Here is a 22,895-nt window from a genome sequence, read left to right as displayed (position 1 = left end):
CCTGGGACCCTTCAGTCCGCAGGCCGACGCTCTATCCACTGAGCCAAACCGGTTTCGGCTGGACTTCATTTATTAACTGTGATGGTTTGATAGCTCTCACTTCCCATTGTAAAAAGTAAATGTTTTTTTCCAATTATAAAAGCCATACATGTTTATTGTTAAAAAAAATATATAGGAAGCTAGCAAGAAGAAACACAAGTCTCTCATAATCCTACCATTACAATATATTTACATTTTGCAGTTCCTTCATTCTCCTTTTTAACAAAAATTAGCATAGTTTAAATAATGTTATATGTAATTTACATATATATTTATATTCTACTTTTAATCTAGGATTATTACTCTAGAAATCATTTTAATGATTATATATTATTTTATATTAATTTTCCCCCTTTTTTAGTTTTTGGTTACTCCTTACCCAAGAATATTTTTTCCATTGACTTTTAGAGGGAGTAATAAGGAGGGGGGAGGGAGGGAAGAGAGAGAAACATAGATAGGAGAGAGACACATCAATTGGTTGCCTCTTGAATTCACCCTGACCAGGGCCAGGGAGTGAACCTGTAACTCAGGTATGTGCCTTTGACCAGGAATCAAACCCAAGACCCTCTGGTGCTCAGGCCAACACTCTAACCGCTGAGACACACCAGCCAGGGCTGTTTTATATAAAATTTTCAGTTTGTTCATATACCTATTATTGTACATTCAACTCATCCCCAATGATTTACCCCCTAAATAGCACTATCAGAAGTAACATCTTTGAGAAGCTTTTATTAGAAAAAATAGTCATATAATTTATATAGAGTTGGAATTAAAATTTTGAAAAAAATATGTGCATGACCCTAGCCACTATTCTATTTATAAATAATACCTAGTTAGATAACAAAGAAGATATGCCCAAATGGAATTCAATAGTGAGAGACCAATACCTGTTTCATGGATTCTTCAAAGTTGGATTTAGGCAGACTGCTAAGTAGGTCTTTCCTATGAATTTTACCATTAGTCTACTTTTAGTCTGCTACCTTTCCTTCTTGAAAATACTCTTGGATTTAAGTAGGGAAGGCTTGACTGGCTGCCTCCCCACTGTCATTTAGTTATTTGAAGGTCCTACCCTTCCTATGTAGGACATTTGATAGAATCAAGTTTTTGTGATTTCCCTTTGGTGTCAGCATAATGGATTGAGTGTGAAAAGAAAAGATGATTTACTTCTTTCCCATTTCATTAGGAATGATTAATCTGCTTCTCTTTCTTTCTTATTATTTTTTCTAATATCTCTCATGCATGAGAACACTCTCATGATTCAGAATTTCTTTCTTTCAGGAGGCACCTACCTAAGCAAAAAATGTGTGGGAAGAATTTTATCAACACTTTATTTTAATCAGTTATAGGTGTTGCTCTTGAATAATGGCTAAAAGTTGAGTTTCCAGAGCCCTCCCAGACTAGTCTCCACCAAAAATGCCTAATAGTATGACTTCAGATTTCTTTCCCATGTATGTTATCAACAACATAAAGATCTGCATCCCGTTTCTATCACTTATGCTATGTGCAAATAGAAAGCATCTAAAAAATGAAGCATACAAAGAAAAGCAGTCCATGGGGGGCGGGGGGGAAGGTGAGAGCCAACCAAATGACAGTATGAAGTGCTGAAGTTAAATAAACAAAAAAACCTCAACTCCCAACTGAAAATATCATACCCAGTACAAATATCCTTCAAAAATGATTAACTGAAATTATCCTAGTTGGAAACATAGAATTGCAGAAAGAAATGAAGAGTATCTGAAAAAGCAAATATGTAGGAAATATAAAATAATATTGTTTGTTAAAACAACAATAATTTATTTTATTGTTATGTATATGTAGTAAGACATGACTATTTACACAAAAAGCAAATAGAGTTGAAATGTTGTAAAATTCTTGCAATAAGTAATGAACATATTAACTTAATGTAGATGGTAACCAGTTAAGAATGAACAGGCCCTGACCGAATAAATCAGTTTATTAGAGCATCATCCCATATGCTCAGTGTCCAGTATGCCAAAGAAGCAACCAGTGAATGCATAAATAAATGGAACAAATTAATGTTCTCTCTCTCTCTCTCTCTCTCTCTCTCTCTCTCTCTTTCTCTTTCTTTCTCTCCCTCCCTCCCTCCCTCTCTCCACTCCTTTCTCTCCCCTTCCTCTCTCTAAAATCAATTTTAAAACAATGAATGCACAGAGCAAGACAAATAGAAAATAGAGCAAAATGGTAGACTTAAGCCCAATTGTGTCAGTAAATACATTAACTATAAATGGATTAAACTCTAAAAGACAACAATTGTCAAACTAAATAGAAAAACAAAATCAAGGCAAAAGTGTTATTAGAGTGATATGGGGCATTTCATGATAAATGGATCTATTCCATAGGAAGATATAACTCTAAATTTGTATATACCTAATAACATAGCTTTAAAGTATATCAAGCAAAAATTAATAGAACTAAAAAGAAGAAGAGACAAATCCACTTTCATTGGTAGAGATGTTAACATACTTCTCTCAGTAACTGATAGTGTAAGCTGACAACAAATCAGAAGGATATTATTTATGCACGATGATTACCCAACTTGACCTAATTGGCATGTATAGAACACTCACTCAGTAATTGCACAGTACACTTTCTTTCCAAGTGCACATGGGACATACTATGTTAAAATAACTGCAAACTTTTATATTGATTTTTTAATGTGTTTATTGATTTTTAGAAAGGAAGGGAGAGAGAGAGAGAAGAGAAAGAGACATTGATGTGAGAGTGAAACCTGCTTGTCTTGTACCTGGGATCAAGCCGGAAATCTGGGCATGTGCCCTAACCAGGAATCCAGTCAGCAACCTCTTGGTGCAAGGGACAACACCCAACCAACTGAGCCACACCAGCCAGAACTATATTGTTTATTTTTAATTTAGACTATATCTGAAACTAAGAAACTCAGGGAGCCCCTCACAATTCTGTAGGAATATTGTATATGAGTAAGAAACCCTGGAATGATGCCATTTTCTAGTTCATTTTTCATCAACAATGTATTAGGTTACAGGCATGCAGAGAACGTTTCGTTTGTCTGTCTCTTTTAACATGCATCAGGTTTCTAGATAACAATCTGGGATTGGGTTTAACAAACCTGTGTGATCATAAGAATCACTTGTGAAGATATTTTTAAAAATATGTTTTATTGATTTTAGCAAGAGAGGGAGGGAAACATCAATGTGAGAGAGAAACATCAATCAGGTGCCTCCTGCATCACCTCTCCTATTGGGGATCAGGCCCGCGACCTGGACTCTTAACAGGTTACCTTTTGGTGCACAGGATGATGCTCAATCCACTGAGCCACACCCATGGGGCACCTGTGAAGACTTTTAAAAACAGATTTCTAGTCCTGGCCAGTTTGGCTCAGTGGATAGATAATCAACCTGCAGACTGAAGGGTCTTCTTGGGTTCGATTCTAGTCAAGGATACATGCCTAGGTTGTGAGCTAGATCCCCAGTAGGGGACATGCAGGAGGCAGCCAATCAATGATTCTCTCTCATCATTGATATTTCTGTCTCTCCCTCTCCCTTCCTCTCTGAAAGCAATAAAAATATATTTAAAAGAAAAGAAAACAGATTTCTAGGTCCCACCTTCCAGAGATTCTGTATTTTGAAAGGGTAACTGGGCCGATTCCAAAGTATTTGAACAGATTTGGGAGCCACTGAAATAATGTTCTGCTTGTCATAGGGAGAAGAGGGAGGTGGAGTGAAAAGAACATGAGAATATAAGAATATGAACTAATAACTAGTTCAGGGTTGGGTATGGCTGAACCGCACTGCATGAGACAAGAGGCATACCCACTTGTAAAAGTTATATAAACATTAAAATTAAGTACATTTGCATAAAGCATCAAAGGAAAAAATACTCTTTTTACTGACTATATTCAGTGACTTTTTTTTTAAAATATATTTTATTGATATTTTACAGAGAGGAAGGGAGAGAGATAGAAACATCGATGAGAGAGAAACATCGATCAGCCGCCTCCTGCACATCTCCCACTGGGGATGTGCCCGCAACCCAGGTACATGCCCTTGACTGGAGTCGAACCTAGGACACCTCAGTCCACAGGCCGACGCTCCATCCACTGAGCCAAACCGGTTTCGGCTATTCAGTGACTTTTTAAAAAATATATTTTTTATTGATTTCAGAGAAGAAGGGAGAGGAGAGAGAAAGAAACATCAACGATGAGAGAGAATCATTGATTGGCTGCCACCTACTGAGGATTGAGCCTGCAACCCGGGCATGTGCCCTTGACCAGAATTGAACCTGGGACTCTTCAGTCCACAGGCCAACACTCTAACCACTGAGCCAAACCAGCTAGGGCTCAATGACTTTCTTTACATAAAGAAAGAAGAGGGCTCTTTTTAGCAATAGATGTAATAGTGGACACATTCATTTTTTTAATCATAAGCTGTTGGTATTTTCTATACACGCTGTACTTTTTTATATAAACAACACTTGTTTTTAGTTCATATGCTAGCAGGCATAAATATACTTAAAAGGATATCATGATTTTATTGTTTTAATATTTAAGAGAAAAGGGAGACATAAATATATTGTTCAGTATAATGAAGAATTAAATTGGATTGAACTAAGTTCTACTTTAGAAATGATTAGATATTTGAGAAGACAATGGGAGCAGGCTAGATTGGCTATATTTCAGTTAAGGACTTTACAGACAGGGACTTTTTTGTGAAGATATTAGCATCTAACATTTCTAAAGCTTTCGTGGTTTTTTTCCTTTGTAAAAGCATCAAATACTACTAATAACCTTTTTTTTAAGTATTATTAGTCTGGGGGTTTTTTGTGTGTGTGTGTGTGTGTGTGGGTGTGTGTTTTGTGGTTGGGTTGTCTTTTTTTTAAATCTACCCCATTACTCTTAAGTAAACAAGCATTTTCCTATTGTCTTTTAGAAGTTTTTTCAGTTAGGATATTTAAAATGTTAGTCCCTTCTTCCCTCTGCAAGTAAGGTTACAATTTGAGAATGATAAGTTTATGTTACTTAGCTCTATTCTGAAAGGGTTACATTAACATATCAACACTAATAAAAGAGAAAAATGGTAATTGGCGTACGAGCTACCCTTTTCATTGGCTAATCAGGGCTATATGCAAATTAACTGCCAACTAAGATTGGCAGTTAACTGCCAACTAAGATTGGCAGTTAACTGCCAACAAGATGGCGGTTAATTTGCATACGTAGGCACAATGCAGGGAGGCGAAAGGGAAAGCAGGAAGAAGCCCCCTGCCACTGACAGTGATCGGAAACCCAGGGCCGCCTTTGCCCTGCCCCCCCAGCCATGATCGGAGAATCAGGTGCCTTTGCCGCCCTGGCCAGTGATAGCAGGAAGTAGGGGTGGAGCCAGCGATGGGAGCTGGGCACGGTCGAAGCTGGCAGTCCCAGGAGCTAGGGGTCCCTTGCCTGGGCCTAAAGCGGAGCCCACGATCGCGGGGCCGCTGCAGCTGCGGGTCCCTGCTGCCCGGGCCGGACGCCTAGGCCAGAGGCGTCAGGCCTGGGCAAGGGGCCGATCCTACGATTGGAGGGTGATGGGGGTCAACGCCTGAGGGCTCCCAGTATGTGAGAGGGGGCAGGCTGGGCTGAGGGACACTCCCCCACACACACACCCAGTGCACGAACTTCGTGCACCGGGCCCCTAGTGTTAAATATTATGCTATGTTGAGGTCTGATTGACATTCCATAATTGGGAGAATAATGTCTTAGTTAAAGCACTAACTCTTGAAAGCAATACCATGTGTTCACTCTTGGGGTTCATCTCAGGGTACCATTGAGGGGGAATTGTTATGACAGGAGTTCTAATGTCTCTGGCAACGACACTTTTTAAAATATGGTCCACTTTTACAATCAGATTCCACTGCATTTCATATGGGAGTTATAGTTGAGACCCAGGATGCCCATAACTAAATCATGCAGCTGGGAAGAAAAGAGTCCCTGTCCTCCGTCCTCTTGATCTGCTGTACTTCAGTGACCAGGACCCTATTTGGCCCTGTCATCTGGATACATCAAAATAATGCATCAGCAGCCATTGCTATATTCACTCTGGTAATTACGGTTATGGAAATCTGACCTTCATCAGTGGACTTTCCTAGACTCACATCTATCGATTAGAAAAATACTGATTTTGATACTGTTTTTTAAAAAATTAATGCATATTGATTGTATATTTTCTCTTATGAAAATATATCTACAGTATTAAAAATTAGTTTTAGTGAAGTTATGTCCTTTTATATCCCCCCAAAAAAGTGTTATTTACTCCAGATGGAAACTTTTTTTACAATAAACATATTAACTTATTACATGTGATAATACAGTATGTAGTCCTTGATATATTTCTATAAAGTAAAGGTTCCACTTTAATTTCAGGACTGTTATTCCACATGACTCTCTTTTTTTCTTCTCCTCTAGACTTCTCCAGAGAACCCTGGGACAGTAGGTGGAGTGCAAAACTATATTGTGTTGCCTTCCTGCTTTTTTTTGTTGCCTTCCTGCTTTTTAGAAGTATTATTCTTGGCCCAGTCTTGGCTGCTCCTTTCTGTGCCACTAAAGCTACCTAACTAAACCCTGCATGTATAGTCATTATGAGGGACTTAATTTATGGTCTTTCATTTCAATCCTGTACATTTACTATGTCAGTTATGTTTCGTGAAATCCTTAAAATCAGAGTTGTCCCTAAGACAATATTGTGATAAGCAAACTGGAATTTCACCTCACCTCTACTTTCCCCCCCAACAAAAATAAAAATAAAAATCCTTCCATTTTAAACCACTATCCTTCTATGCCCCTGCCCCCCCCCCCCACCTTAGTCCCCTTACAGTGCTCCAGAACTCCCTAGGGTCTTGTAAAGGCAGAATACAATCTGAAAAACAGATGTAAGAAAGGTGTTAACACTTACTGTGTCACCCCCTCTCTGAACTATTTATGTCCTGAAAGAGGAGGATAGGGAGAGGATAGTGTTTAACAAAGAATAATGACTCACTCACAAATGATGAAGTTCCCTGCTTCAGTGACAGGGGAGATAGTATGTTAGCTGGGGAAGACCTTCCCCATGCCAAAAGAATGAGAAGACTAACAACAGTAGGCTTCATGGGGCAAGATCTCATGCCTATTGGGAAGACGTCCACATTTGTGTGTGTGCCTTTAAAAGATTTTGAGCTGGTTATAATCATCTCATTGAATTTTTGTCCTAAAATGATGTCAACTTGGTTTGGTTCGTTTTCCTCCTCAGTAGTTTATCTGTCATGGATTTGGATGTTTGGTGTCTATGTGATGTCAAGGAGTCCGTCTCTGCATGATTGTTTATCATTGCTGTGATCCTTTCCAACTACAACAGGAAGAAAGGGGCAGGGACAATTTCAAGATTATGCCAAAATAACGAATTGGCTATTCTCTTCCCTCTCACCATGCAACAGAAGAAGCAGGCCAGCCCACTGCCGACCCAGGCATGATCATGGACAGTGTGGAAGCAGGAGGAGACATGACGCCTCCCACCAAAAGGAAGAGCAAGTTCTCAGGCTTTGGCAAGATCTTCAAGCCCTGGAAATGGCGGAAAAAAAAAAGTAGTGATAAATTCAAAGAGACATCAGAAGGTGAGATATTAAAATTTACATACTTATATGCATAGCCCATGGACATGGGCAATAGGGTGGTGATGACCTGGGGGGAGCGGGGGAGGGACTGGGAGAAGGGGGATACAGGGGGGAGGGAAATGGGGACATCTGTAATACTACCAACAATAAAAATATATATGTGAAAAAATAAAGATTTAGATATGTGTTCTGAGTTAAAGAGGTCCTTATTTTGGAAGTTACCTAACTTTTCATTCCTTTCCCAGGCTTTGATAACCCCCTATTTGAAGAAGGAATTGAATCTTTTAGAATTAAAAACCAAATGGTTACTCACTAAGCCTTATATATTATAGCCTCATTCCCAAGTTGAAATATTGATGGGACTAAAGTTTATCAAGTGGTAAATGGAGTTTCTAAACTATAGCAAATCTTAGATGCTTCTTTTTTTCTACTCTGGCCACGTCCTCCCAGAGAAAGTATATTCATAAATACCTTATCGTTGAAATTTTAATTAAAAAAGATAAAATTATATAAGGATAGTTCCTTTTTGGAAATACTATTTTCCTAATAACACAGCATATGAAAAAATTAAGTTTTTTATTATTAAGGTAGTTTTCCTGTTCTTTTCTTTCCAGAGACTAGAAAATTGAACCACTTTATACTTTTACCTGTGGAGTTAGAATGCTTAAAGTTAACCTTTAACTGTCACATTTCTGAGTGCTGTTTTCCAATTTAATGTTAGTTTTAGAGCGAAAAATATCTATGCGAAAACCGAGAGAAGAGCTGGTTAAAAGAGGGGTTCTGTTGGAAGACTCTGAACAGGGTGAGTTTGCACACCAATGGCATATGCCTGTCTGTGTACTTGGTCTTTGGTTCTGACTAGGTATTTGAATTTTCTTTCATTCTTTTGCCATTGATGGGAGTGGGGGATCAACTTTAAAAACAAAACAAAAACTGTTCATATATCTAGAATATGTTTTTTTAAATGTCCATTAAAAAAGAAAAAAAAAACTCAATAGGAAAGTCTGCAAAAGCATTGACTTCACTAAAGAATCTGTGAAAGCTGGATATATATAAACCTATGTGCAGGTATGTCCAGAACTTTGCATATATACAACAAAAATGTGTATGCATTTATATCAAGATATGTACAAATATACTTGTAGCAACAGTATTTACTAACAATAGAGCAAAATTGGAAACAACCCAAATGCCTATAATAGTAAAACATAATGTGATACATTTATAAAATAAAATACTTACTCAGCAATGAAGATAAACTACACCTACCCTAACCGATTTGGCTCAGTGGATAGAGTGTCGGCCTGTGGACTGAAGGGTCCCAGGTTCGATTTCTGTCAAGGGCACTTATCTTGGTTGCGGGCACATCCCCAGTAGGGGGTGTGCAGGAGGTAGCTGATCGATGTTTCTCTCTATCCCTCTCCCTCTCTATAAAAACTCAATAAAATATATTTTAAAAAATAAAAATAAACACCTACATGCTATAATATCAATCTCATAAGTAATATTGAGCAATTAAGTCAGTTATGAAAAAATATGTTGTATTATTTCTGTAAACGTAAAGGAAAAATAGGCAGTATTAAACTATAGAGTTTGGAGATGTGCGTTAACTGGTTAAATTATAATTAGAAAAACAAAGGATTGTCACAGAGTTAGGAGAGTGATTGCTTTGTGGGAAAAGGAAAGGAATGTTACTAGGCAGAAAAGGAGGTTTCTGGGGTCTGGAAACATTTCTTAATGTCCATGATGATCATACAAGTGTTCTCGTAGTATTTCATTGAAATTTACATTTATGTTCTATGCATTTTTCTCTACTGATATTATACATAATGATGAAAAATTAAGTATTAATAAGATATTTTTATAGAATTAATGCCATTTCACCTATTTTTGATTTATTTAAGGAAGGCATATATTTTTGTGGAAATGAAAATATCTAATAAATGAAAGATTAAAACATACTAGTAAGTGAGAATAACGGAGTGTTTGGGTTTTGTTTGGTTTTTTTTGGACAAAATGTCAAATTAGGGGTATAAGTATAAAATTATTTTATTCTAATAATTACCTCCTAATTTATTTCATTAAAGTCCATTTTCTGGCAGGGGTAGAGGGCAACTATTCACCTTTCAGTCCATGTCTAAATTATCTGGCTGTGATCTTTACCTCTGAAATTGAGTGAAGATCGTTGGAGCACACATTCTCTGTGCCAGCTGCAATACTTGGTCATTGGTTTCTCCAGCTCTTCCTCCCTCCCTCCCTTCCTTCCTTCCTTTCTCTCTCTTTCTTTCTTTTTCTTTCTCTTTCTTTTCCTTTTCTCCTTTTCTTCCTCTCTTTTTTTCTTTCCTCTCTTTATCTATCTATCTATCTATCTATCTATCTATCTATCTATCTATCTATTTCTCTTTCTTCTACTTTTTTTTGACCAAATTTGTCTCATGCCCATATTGCTGCTCTAATCTTAGTCTGTCCTAAAGATCATGTTTTGGTATTTCAACACTCATTGCTGGTTTAATAATGTCAAGACTTTCTCCAATGTCTGACTTTTACAAAGCAACTTAGGAGTTAAGACTATATAGTACAGTGGTTGCATTTTATTTCTCTTCATTAGAGTTACTTTTTATGAGACAAAAATCTGAAAACCAAGTTTTTAAAATATACCATATCCTTTGGATAATAGGAGAAAGGAGCCAAACTGATGGCATATTATACTTTTTAGGTTTTGAACTGTGTGCATGTATTGCTTATTCACACAATTTAATTAAATTGTGTATATTGAAGATTTATTATTTCAACCTTATAAAAAGTAAGCAGAGGCCCAGTTGGTATGGCTCGGTGATTGAGCGTCAACCTATAAACCAGGAGGTCATGGTTCGAATCCCAGTCGGGGCACATGCCTGGATTGTAGGCTCAATCCTCAGTGTGGGGCATGTGGAAGGCAGCCAATCAATGATTCTCTCTCATCATTGATGTTTCTGTCTCTCTCTCCCTCTCCCTTCCTCTCTGAAATCAATAAAAATATTTTTTTAAAAAAAGTAAGCAGAGTAAAGAAGCTTGAAGGAAAAATACTATTAGCATTGGTTACCTCTGGGTGATGAGATGGGAATAATTTTTTTTCTTTCTATTTTTATGAATTTTCTACATGGTTAGTTATGAGCACATGTAGTTTTTGTTTTATCATGCATCTGCTTGTTTTTACAGTAGGACACAAAATCTTCTAGGTATGTAGGTGTTTAAAATTCTAACCCCTCAGTTGCAGCAACTTTGGCCCTTGTTTTTTTTCTAATAGCCATTCCTCACTCCATGCCTCTCACCTTTCTTGCTCACTCACCACAAAACCCTGTACATTACTTCTTTCTTATTTTTATTGTTTGTTTTTTGTTAATCCTCATCCAAGGATACTTTTCCCATTGAGTTTTTTTTTTTTAAATATATTTTTATTCATTTCAGAGAGGAAGGGAGAGGAGGAGAGACAGAAACATCAATGATGAAAGAGAATCATTGATCAGCTGCCTCCTGCACGCCCCCTACTGGGGATCAAGCCTGCAACCCAGGCATGTGCCCTTGACCGGAACTGAACCCAAGAACCCTCAGTCCGCAGGCCGATGCCCTATCCACTGAGTCAAACCAGCTAGGGCCCCATTGAGTTTTAGAGAGTGGAAGGGGGAAAGGGAGAAGGAGAGGGAGAGGTAAAAGAGAGAGAGAGATAGAAATTGAAACATTGATATAAGAAAGCCACATTGATTGGTTGCCTCCCTTGGAACTGGGAATCAAACCCAAGACCCTTCAGTGTGTGGAGGTGACACTCTAACCACTGATCTACACCAGCCAGGTTTTCACCTTCATTCAGTCTCTTTTTCCCTCTGCTTCCTATTGGCTCTGGTTCAAAGTTGTTTTTGCCTAGGAGCTCAAAGGCCCAATTGATGAATGAATTGCAGCCATTGGACAAGATGCCATTATGCCAATCACAAAACTGACCTAAGCTTTATTCTGTAAGAAGAAACTCCGAGATGGACCTCAGGGCCTGACAGACAGCCAGTTTAGCCCCAAAGCAGTGTTTGAACCTTAACGCTCTTTTCATACTTGAATATGGCATTTGGCTTGATTATGGTTTTGACTTGACTATATTTTAAAATACTTAATAGATTTTCTGAGAGGGAGGCCATTCAGAGGCATTAAAGCCAAATACTATTTCTGCTTCATTCTGCTAGCATTGCAGAAACCCTAAATATAAGAAATTTTACTTAAAAGTAGGCAGTCCTGATTAAGTAACTTAGGAAAGAACTGATTGCTTTTACATATATTTTACTAATATGTGCTGAGTAGAAACCAATTAATAATGTGTCTTAACCTTTCACTATATTGCTTTCAAAAGTAGCATTCTATGTTGGCACTAAAATGATTCATTGCTCTGTATTCCAGAAAGACCTGTTTTTGTTAACGCTGGTCTGAATTAACATAAGTAATAACTTACTACATTTGCATAATTGTTGTGCTCTTGCCCCTCCCCATTTTAAAAAAAAATAAAGTAGTTGTCAGAATCTCAGCTTTAGAAGTACATTTTTATTTGGTGCTCATTTGCCGTAGTCTCTTCACTACTTTTAGCCCAAACTCCACCTCCTATTTAGCCTGCATGAAGAATAGCGCTGTCTAGTAAAGGGCACCATTTGGAAAGCCTCTAGTTCCAGTCAGCACACTAGCAGCTGAGACAGTTTTTAGTCTCCAACCTTAGGTGTGGTGGTGTGTTTTTTTTAGTTTTCTCCTCCAAAGGAGTATAGAAAAACCTTAGCAGTAGCTGGGAATGTTTGTCTAATTGCTCCGTGAAGGAATCTTACCTACAGTTTTCATAGTGATGAGTGGTCATCCCAAAGCCTTCAGCCTAGTGATGATTCCTGCAGTTTAGTTTGTATTTCATATTTACCTTTGATGCATCTGTCAGTTCTACCCCTTGCTCTCGACCCATAATACGCACAGGCACCCTCTGCTACTTCTCACCTATATATTCTAACAGTAGCTCATTAATTGTTTTCCTGTTCAATCACTGTGCAATCCATCCTCCTCACAGCTCTGAGTTAACCTTCTAAAAGATAGGTCAGATCAGATCTCTCTCCTACTTTAATTCATTAGCTTCCTGTTACCTACAGGATTCAGTCTGGGCTCTTTTACATGATGTTTGGTATTTTTCATAGCCTGGCTCTTGCTTGCCTCTACAGTCCTATACACAGCTTTTCCTTGTATGCATCTATTCTACTGCCAGACTTAACTAGTTGCCAGTTCCCAAAAATGTCAAATAATTTCACATCTTTCTACATGCTGTTCCTTCTTCCTAGATACATTAAAGAATCTAATTATCAGTCTAGTAGGTTCCTATCCTTCCTTTAAGACCAAGTTTAGCTATCACTTTCTGTGAAGCTTTCCTAACCCCACTCCCACCACAGGATCATTATTTCTTCTTTATTCCTACCACTTCATCCATTATAGCTCTTAATGTTTAATACTGTAATTACATGTATAATAAGTCTGTCTTATTCATATAGCAATGCAGCTGGCACATAATAGGCAATCAAATGTCTATTTTAAAAAGGAATTACTTAATTTCCACTACTATAAGGATCCAAATAATAATAAAAATCTATACTAATAAAAAGGTAATATGCTAATTAGACCAGATAGACCAGACATCTTCCAGATGTCCTTCTGAATAAAGCCATGGTGGCGGGGGCCGAGGCAGAGGCGGTTAGGGGCTATCAGGCCTGCAGGGGAGAGCAGTTAGGGGCGATCAGGGCTGGCAGGGGAGCAGTTATGGGTGATCAGGCAGGCAGGCAGAGGTAGTTAGGGGCAATCAGGCAGGCAGGCAGAGGCAGGGGAGATCAGGCAGGCAAGGGAGATCAGTTAGGGGTGATCAGGCCATCAGGGGAGCAGTTAGGGGCTATCAGGCAGGCAGGCAGAGGGTCCCGGATTGGAGACGGTGCAGGTCAGCCTGACGGACACCCGCCCCCATGCACGAATTTCATGCACCAGGCCTTTAGTAATAATAATAATAATAACAACCTAGATCTAAATGATAAACTAAAAGGAAGAGGAGGAAATGGGATAAGATGACCATGCCAGTTTCATCAGTTTGCCCTTTCCATTTGGACCTTGCAGATGGTGAGGATCCAGGGAAGTTGAACCATGCCATGTTAAAGAATGGCCACACCACCCCCATTGGGGATGCCAGATCTTCTAGTCCAGTCCCAGTAGAGGAAGAGCCAGAAAGAATACCAAGTCTTGGAAAACCTGTTCCAGAAGAGGACTCAAAGAAGCAACTGGGTAAGAAACTGGATTTTTTAGTTTAAGAGCCATGGATATTAAAAAAGAGAGAGGGGGGAGAGAGACTGGCCAGTATGTCAGTGGTTGAGTGTCGACCCATGAACCAAAAGGTCACTCACTGGTTCAGTTCCTGGTCAGGGCACATGCCCAGCTAGCGGGCTCAATCCCCAGTAGAGGCAGCACATCAGTGTTTCTCTTTATCTCTCCTTCTCCCTTCCTCTCTCTGTAAAAATCAATTTAAAAATTTTTTTTAAAGAGCCATGGGTCATTCTCATTTACCTCAAGGGTTTGCAAGAGCAAGGGGAGAAATAAAACCCAGAGGGAATTCTCTCTAGCAAGTCTCCAACTAGTTGTAACTTTAAGTAGAATTTCCCCCTTCTCTTTCTTTTATTCACAAAGTATCTATATTTGTGATTCTCAAGGATGGAGGATGTTAAGTATCAGATAACTGTAGGACATTTTTAAGATGCACATTTTTCTTCCTCCACCCAAGGTATTCTGTCGAATGTGCCTCCTCCTGGCTCTTGTATGACAAATCACTACGATAATAAGTCTCACTTCCTGACTTAAAAAGTGTCATCTACCTTAAGTATTTTGAGGTTGGGAAACTTGCCTGTCAATTCATCTATAAATTAAATAATGGGTGAAGTTGATTATAAATTGCTAGCTTTTTGAGTCTGTCTTGTTACTCTCTCCTTTTAAATCATATCTGTTATTACACAGGCTCAACTGGAAGCCGGCCTAATTCTGAAGCAGATTTCGTTCCTGAGAATGCACCCAAGCAGCCTTTACTTCCCCCTAAAAGACCGTTGTCCTCTTCTCATGAAGCACATGAAGGGCAAGCAAAGGATGCCACTTGCTCTGGCAGCACAGCAAGGCCCATCTCCTCCACTTCTACCGCCGCCCCCACCACAGCACCTGCTGCCACTGCTGCCGCCACAAACCTCCCAAAAACTGTTATTAATGCCTCCGTGCCCCCTACCCCAGCACCCAGGACTCTTCCTGCTGCTCCTGTCAGCACTAACACTACTGCTCCCCCCAGCCTCCCTGCCAAGCAGCCCCCTGTTCCTCCCCCTAAACCAACTCACAGAAATAGCAACCCTGTCACTGGTAAGTAAGTCTTTAGGTTGCCATTTTGGGTTGGGTTGGGTTTTAGATGGTTATTTTATAGGATAGCTGATCCAATATTGATTTGGTCTGTGAGGGAGTTTCCATATCTTGTCCCTTTGAATGCACTCTATAGAAAAGTCTTGAAAATGAGGCAGGCGACTATGAGTGGCAACAGGCTTCTGAAGTCAGAAACCACTAAAATGAGGTCAGGTGTGGGCGATTCATATCTATTTTCCTAAAACTGTTTCTGGAATACTATCTATAGTTGGGGGACTGGGGCATGTGAAGATCACAACAGGTTTGACCAGCACGAAGAAAAGATTTATTTTAACCTACTTTAAACTGCCAGGGCATTCCTCCAGCATAAGCCCAGTAGATGAGAAGACGATTGTATAGATGCCAGTGTAACTTGTGGTTCAGAATCTGGCATAATGTCTTCAAGAGGAACTGCAAAAGATATTATTTAAATGGTTCTGATAAAATCATGTTTTATCTTGAGGGTTAAAAATGCTACTCTGAGTAAAATCAGTGGTGGAAGAGAGAAAGGGAGGATAATTGGTTTTAGTAAATTTTTTATATTTACCTGAAATCCTTTTTAGGTCTATTTTCTTTATATAAATGCATACCTTCTTAGAGGAATTTTCAAGAAAAGGAGGAGAGAAAGGAAGATAGTTTTTCAGGAAAAATGATATTAGGCTTAGTACTGCTTAAAGTTTTTGTTAATGATTGGAGGAATAAAAAGTATGCCCGCTGGAGTGTCTCGTCGTCCTGTGCAAAGAAAGATTGCAGGTTCGATTCCCGGTCAGGGCACATACCTGGGATATAGGTTCGATCCCTGGTTGGGGCACATGCAGAAGGTAGCCAATCAGTGTTTCTCCCTCTCCCTTCCTCCCTCCTTTCCTCCCTCCTTTCCTCCTTCCTTCCCTCCCTTCCTTCGTCCTTCCCTCCCTTTCTCTCTCCAATCATGTCCTCAGGTGAGGATTTAAAAAATATATATGCTTGTTAAATGGCTAATAACCATCAAGTTGTGTGGGGTGACTAGAACCTTGAAAAACAGGCTTAGAATTTATTGTATGACAAGCTGGAGTAGCTTGATAAAAACAGGATGAAGGTTATTATTATTATCATGTTATCACCACCTTAGATTGACTTATCTCTGAGGAATTTGAGAAGCTTTCATATACTTATTTTCAAAATCTCCTTGTGAAGTAGGAAATTGATTTTTATCTATTATATAATTAGGGCAAGCAGAACAAGAAGAAATTGTGACTCATTCAAGGTTGCAGTTAGTGAAAGATAGAACTCAAACATAGGTTTTTCAACTCTTAGGTACAGACCTGTTCTATACACCTGTGTTCACAAATGGTTGTCAAGACAGGTGTTCTCATCACAGTCGCCTGGAGGGGTTGTTAAAATACAGATTGCTGGGCCCTGCACTTAAAGTTTCTGGTTCAGTAAGTCTGGAATAGGGCCTGAGAATTTGCATTTCTGTGAAGTTCCCAGGTGATGCTGATGCTGCATATACAGGGACCAGAACCACTGCTCTAAACCAGTAGTATTCTCTTTTCAGGGTAAGCAACTGCTGTTTTTTAGAGGCAGCAATAGCCCAGTCTACCCAAAAGTATCTCTTTCACTGATCCTAAGATTTACATTTTTTTAAATCCTTTTTTTAAAAAAAATTTATTTTTATTGATTTCAGAGAAGAAGGGAGAGGGAGAGATAGAAACATCAAAGATGAGAGAGAATCATTGACAGACTGCCTCCTGCATGCCACCTACCGGGGATGGAGCCCACAACCCAGGCATATGCCCTTGACTGGTATCAAACCCGGGACCCTTCAGTCCACAGGCTGATGCTCTATCCACTGAGCCAAACCGGCCAGGGCTTAATCCTTTTTGTTGTGGTTAATCCTCATCTGAGGATACTTTTTTTATTATTATTATTTTTTTATTGATTTCAGAGAGGAAGGGAAAGGGAGAGAGAGATACCAGTAGAAACATCACTGATGAGAGAGAATCATTGATCGGCTGCCCCCCGCACACCCCACACTGGGGATCAAGCCCGCAACTCAGGCACGTGCCCTTGACTGGAATCAAGCCCAGGACCCTTCAGTCCGCAGGCCGACGCTCTGTCCACTGAGCCAAACCAGCCAGGGCCGAGGATACTTTTCCCATTGATTTTTTTTTTTTTAAGAGGGAATGGAAGGGAGGGGGAGAGAGAGAGAAACATCAATATGAGAGAGACACATCAATTGGTTGCCTCTCGCATGCACCTTAACCAGGGCCCAGAATGGAGCCTACAACCAAGGTACGTCATCTTGACTAGAATCAAACCCATGACCCTTCAGTCTGAGGGCTGACTCTCTGACCACTGAGCCAAACTGGCTAGGGCTGAATCCTTTTTTTAATGTGTATGTGCTATTTTTCTGAAAGTCCTTTTAAAAATATACTTACGATGAGCCCGGCCGAGGTACCTCAGTGGTTGAGTATTGATTCAATCACGGTTTGATTCCTGATCTGGCACGTGCCCAGGTTCTAGGCTCGATCCCTGGTGGGGGCTGTGCGGGAGGCAGCCGATCAGTGATTCTCTCTCATCGCTGATGTTTCTATCGCTCCCTCTCCCTTTTTTTTCTGAAATCAATAAAAATGCATATATATATATATATATATATATATACATATATATATATATATATACACACACACATATATATGCATATATGTGTGTGTGTGTGTGTATATATGTATGTATATATATATATATATATACACACACACACACTTACGATAAATTACATTAAAACATCAGATTACCGCCCTGGCCTGTGTGCTGTGTGGCTCATTTGGTTGGAGCATCATTTCATACACCAAGTGGTGGGTTCAATTCCAGTTAGGGCACATACCCAGGTTGTTGATATCTCCCTTTCTCTCTTTCTCTCTCTCTCTCTCTCTCTCTCTCTCTCTCTCTCTCTCTCATAAATTTCTTTTTAAAAAACTAAAACATTTCTTTGTTTTTTTTTCTTTTTGGTAAAACTTTCTTATCAGAGTATTAGGATAGTGGTCTTCCTATACCTCTATACATGTATAAGGTCTCATAGATATTGAAGGGTAATTTTGTTTTAGAATGAGGTATCTAGGGAATGGCAAAGGCATGACATGTAATTTTTTTGCCTGAAAGGTTAAGACAGCTCAGCTCTAATTCTATGCCCTGGGCTGGCCCTTCAAAGCATTGTAAAGCCATCTTATAGTGAGATGTTGCTCTCTCTTTTTCCGGCAGTAAACAATGGAACATTGTTATCTAAACCATCCCCACCCTTACCACCGAAGAGAGGCATTCCATCAACCTTGGTACCCACCTCGGAGTCTGCCACCGCCGCCACCACCACAAAAGCACCAAGTGATCAAAGAGAGAAGAGCACATGCTCTGGGGGCTCCGAACAGCTGCTGCCCATCCCCCCTCCCTCTCCTTCCCCCCCACTGCCCACTCATATACCACCAGAGCCCCCACGGTCCCCTCCACTCCCTGCCAAGACTTTTCAAGTTGTGCCAGAAACTGAGTTTGCACCTTCTTCAGATCTACCCCAGGAGGTTTCCCCGCAGGAAGACCAGAAGAAGGAAGTACCCAAGAGGATGTTGGACCACAGCTTTGGGGAGCCCCATGTACCCTCTAGGCTGCCCCCACTCCCACTGCATATCCGAATCCAACAGGCCCTGACCAGCCCACTTCCCATCTCTTCCTCCTTGGAGGGCTCTCACAGAGCTCATTCGTTGCTCTTCGAGAACAGTGACAACTTTTCTGAGGACAGCAATACCCTGGGTCGTACCAGGTCACTTCCCGTCACTATTGAAATGCTGAAAGTGTGAGTGCCTTAAAAGCTTGCCTCTTGTTTCCTCTCCTTTACCTTCCTTTTTTAGTTAGCCCTTCTTGGAAAAAAATTACTTATAAAAAGAAAATGTGAATAAATTTAAAGTAAAAAGAATACTCAACAAATAAGACATATTCTAGAATTTGAAGTTTGTTTACCCTGCTGATTTCTATAACATGGTTTCCATAGCAGACAATTTCATGATGCTATAAAAATTATAAACTGTTATACTTGAAAATTGAAACCCCTGAATTTTTTGATACATGGTGCTTAAGAGCATGGATTTTGGCATAAGCGAGCTCTAGGTTCAAATCCCGGCTCTATCTGTTACTTACTAGCTTGTATTGTATGTTCTTTAACCTTTCTGAAAGGTTATGTAATTATGTTAATTTTTTAGTCCAGATGATGAAGAAGAGGAGCAAACCCACCCATCTGCATTCAGTGAAGATATGCCTCCTACCTCAGTCACTCCTACACTCCCACAGTGTCTGCAGGAGGAAGAGGAAGAGAAGGAGAGCGACTCAGACTCAGAAGGTCCCATTCAGTACCGAGACGAAGAGGATGAAGATGAAAGCCAGAACAGTAAGAAAAGGAGGGAAAGCAAAAGAGAAAATTCTTTTATAGTTAAAGCTACTGGCTGGTCTTAGCAAGTGAAAAATTAATGGAAACAGGCACCTTCTCCCATGAGTCATCTGACTACCTGATGTTGGCTTATGAAGAACTCTTGTCTCTGATATTGCCATTGTTATAACAAGCCATGAGCGGGAGCCAAGTAGATTGCATCCTTCAGTTTTTTCATCTGTTTTTAATAATGGAATCCTGAAAGTGAGAGAACAGCCTTAAGATAGGAATTTTATGAGGTGTGTTAGTGTGAATACTTTTTGTTATAATTCAGAGGGCTGTCCCATGCTTAGTTTGTCTCCTGTAGCAATTCTTATTAGGGATGAAAGTGTAGAGGACTGGTAGAAGGGAGAAGATATCTTTAGCCCCTCTGAGGCCATCTGGCTGAGATTTTTAGATGTCTTCTTAGCTTCACCCCCACCTCTTTGTTAGCTGGACGATTGGAGGTCACGTGGAAGCTGGGAGATAGGATATTATTTGTTCAGATTCTTGCCTGAAGCTCAAGCGGGTGAGGTTGAGCCTTAAGCTTCAACATTTTCTTTTCTTGTGCAAAGGTGCTCTGGCCAACAAAGTGAAGAGGAAAGACACACTGGCAATGAAGTTGAATCACAGACCCAGTGAACCAGAGTTGAACTTGAATTCTTGGCCTCGCAAAAGCAAAGAGGAGTGGAATGAAATACGGCACCAGATTGGGAACACGCTGATCCGGTAGGCCCACTGGTTAGAATACATTGATTTGATTTGATTTGGACAGTATGTATGTTGGAGACTTATTTTGTGGTGAAGCTTCATTTATCTTTTTGTTACTGTTTTGTTATGTGTTTTTTTTAATTTTAGAAATAGTATATTTTTAAAATATCTATTGTGGCTTGGCTGGCATAGTTCAGTGGTTGAGCTTCGACCTATGAACCAGGAGGTCACGGTTAGATTCCTGGTCAGATCACATGCCTGGATTCGGGCTCAGTCCCCAGTGTGGGGTGTGCGGGTGGCAGCTGATCGATGATTCTCTCTCATCATTGATGTTTTTATCTCTCTCTCTCCTTTCCTCTCTCTGAAATCAATAAAAATATATTCTAAAAACAAACAAACAAACCCTATTGTGCCCGGTTGAGTATTCTCTAAGAACTTGGCAATTAAACCATAAGATACGTTTTGTTGTTGTTTTAAGTTTTAGAGAATTCAGGTGGTTCCCAGAATAGCGAGACTCCTCTGTCATTTATCCAGTTGCTCAAGCATGAGATGCCAGCCCAATTAAAGAGCACACCCACATTTTTTATTATATCTATTACACATGTTCCATGTAACTGCCTCCTTTCAAAGTGTTAGTATACATATTTTTCCATTATGTTACTATATTTTTCAAGTCAGCTGGAACCCCACGCATAGAGAAACTGAATGCAGGCCAATTACCTGCACATATAATACACATTAGAGTCCAGGTATATAGACAGGTATTTTCCCAACTCACATGTATCTCTTGATAGAATGAGGAAAAGGAGATGGAACTGGTGACACATTACTTACAAAGTAATTAAGGATGTTCATTAACTAAAATATATTCTCTCCTATCTTACACACCTGTTGTGCTATTGGCCAGGTTGGCACTCTTAATGCAAAACTGTGGCCCTCTGATTGTCACCAAGAGACCATCAAAATTAGGAATTAGTTTAAAATGGGGATCTTTGCCCAGCTTCGTGGCTCAGTGGTTGAGTGTTGACCTAAGAATCAGGAGGTCATGGTTCAATTCCCAGTCAGGGTATATGCCTGGTTGTAGGTTTGATCCCCAATGTGTAGGAGGCAGCCGATCAATGATTCTCTCTCATCATTGATGTTTCTATCTCTCTTTTCCTCTCTGAAATCAATAAACATACTTTTAAAAAAATAGTTATTAGCATGTAATTCAAAGACTGTCTGAGAATTATAAATTAACTAGGGGCCCAGTGCATGAATTTGTGCACCTTGAAAGGAACGGTGGGCCGAGAGGCTGTGGTGGGCACACAGGTGCGGGTCTTGGCCCATCCTCCGCACCCCCGCCCGACCCCTCCCACTGCGGCCCCTGGTCTCCTATCTGCTGGCAGCCCCACTCCTGCCGCTGTCGCCACTCCCATGCACTGACAGAGCAGAGATTGGGGCCAGCGCCAGCAGCAGGAGCAGGGGGAGGTGGAGAAGCCCTCAGGGACGATCGGGGCTGGCAGCTGCCGCTCGCACCTGCTGATGGCACCAAGCAATTGAGACGGGCGCCGAGCACTGGCAGCAAGTGTGAGTGGCGGCTCCAGCATTAGCTGCGGGTGCGAGTGGGGCCAGCACCAGCAGCGGGTGCGAGTGCCTGGCAGGACCACGGCATGCGGGAGCAAAGAATTTTCAGTGACCACCACAGGCTTGCCCCCATGACAGCAGTGAACGCCCCACCGTGGTCTGGCTCCCCTGCTCACCTGCTCCACCATCGCACTGCCGCCAACGCCCACCATGTTCCACGCGCGCCCCCTGGTGGTCAGCACACATCATAGCAACCGGCTGTTCGCTTGTTTGCCGTTTGGTCTATTTGCATATTAGGGTTTTATATATAGATAGATGGTAATAAATGAATAATTTTCTGATTCCAAAAATGATACATCATTGGTAACATCTCAGAACTGTAGGTGATGAGAAACTTCATAAAATATTTGATAGAGAGGACCTTATTTTAAAATCTCAGTCCTTATCCTGGTTTCCTGAATCAAAATTTTTAATATGCCTTGAGTATCTGTGTTAACAGATTTGCTGAAGGAGCAAATCTTTTTGGGAGCCACCAGTCCAGTCCAAACATTCATTTTACAGATGAGTACTTTCAGAGTCTGACTGAGCTTTTTCGTAGTGTTAGGGCTTGTTGACGTCAGAGCTAGAACTAGAATTCTGGCCTCCTGTTTATACATACAATTCCTTTTTATGTTGTAACATCTGTATGAACACTTTCAATGTGAAACTTGTTTCATAAACAGTGAATCAGATAAACAAATGAAATATCAAAACAGTTTGAGATTTTATTGATTTCTTGCCAGTGTAGGGACTAATATAAACTAAGACCAAAACAGGTCTTTATAAAAAGGATTGAGAGGTTTAACATAGATAATATTCTTATTTGTCTCTTTTTAGACGACTGAGTCAAAGACCAACACCAGAAGAACTTGAACAACGAAATATACTACAACGTGAGTCCAGTTATAAAAATAAAGTTGTATAGATTTTCTGTATATATTTCCGACTTTAACATATATAACAGAGAAGAGAAGCATTTTCTGCAAGGGCCAAGGAGAGAGTGTTCCCGCCCAGGAAGGACTTTTTGTAGCTTTTCCCCTGA

At 40.1% G+C, this 22,895-nt stretch overlaps 1 protein-coding gene across 8 annotated transcripts in view; it reads left to right on the top strand.

The window, feature by feature from the left end:
* The window catches only part of PHACTR4 (phosphatase and actin regulator 4), a 75,600-nt gene that overhangs the window by 45,380 nt on the left and 7,325 nt on the right, over positions 1–22,895 (top strand). For 3 of the 8 annotated variants that reach the window (XM_059690571.1, XM_059690568.1, XM_059690573.1), the window contains 9 exons: positions 6,473–6,500; positions 7,477–7,653; positions 8,375–8,455; positions 13,798–13,962; positions 14,686–15,072; positions 18,349–18,931; positions 19,335–19,519; positions 20,113–20,266; positions 22,691–22,746. In XM_059690571.1, coding sequence (XP_059546554.1) covers positions 7,509–7,653; positions 8,375–8,455; positions 13,798–13,962; positions 14,686–15,072; positions 18,349–18,931; positions 19,335–19,519; positions 20,113–20,266; positions 22,691–22,746 — 1,756 coding nt within the window. In that variant the 5' untranslated portion in view covers positions 6,473–6,500; positions 7,477–7,508. The remainder of the gene's footprint in view (positions 1–6,472; positions 6,501–7,476; positions 7,654–8,374; positions 8,456–13,797; positions 13,963–14,685; positions 15,073–18,348; positions 18,932–19,334; positions 19,520–20,112; positions 20,267–22,690; positions 22,747–22,895) is intronic. The other 5 variants (XM_059690567.1, XM_059690565.1, XM_059690570.1 and 2 more) reach the window with 3 other exon arrangements.

The sequence above is a fragment of the Myotis daubentonii genome, chromosome 3, assembly GCF_963259705.1.
Source record: "Myotis daubentonii chromosome 3, mMyoDau2.1, whole genome shotgun sequence".
Lineage (NCBI taxonomy): Eukaryota > Metazoa > Chordata > Mammalia > Chiroptera > Vespertilionidae > Myotis > Myotis daubentonii.
This window is presented reverse-complemented; position numbering and strand designations above follow the sequence as displayed.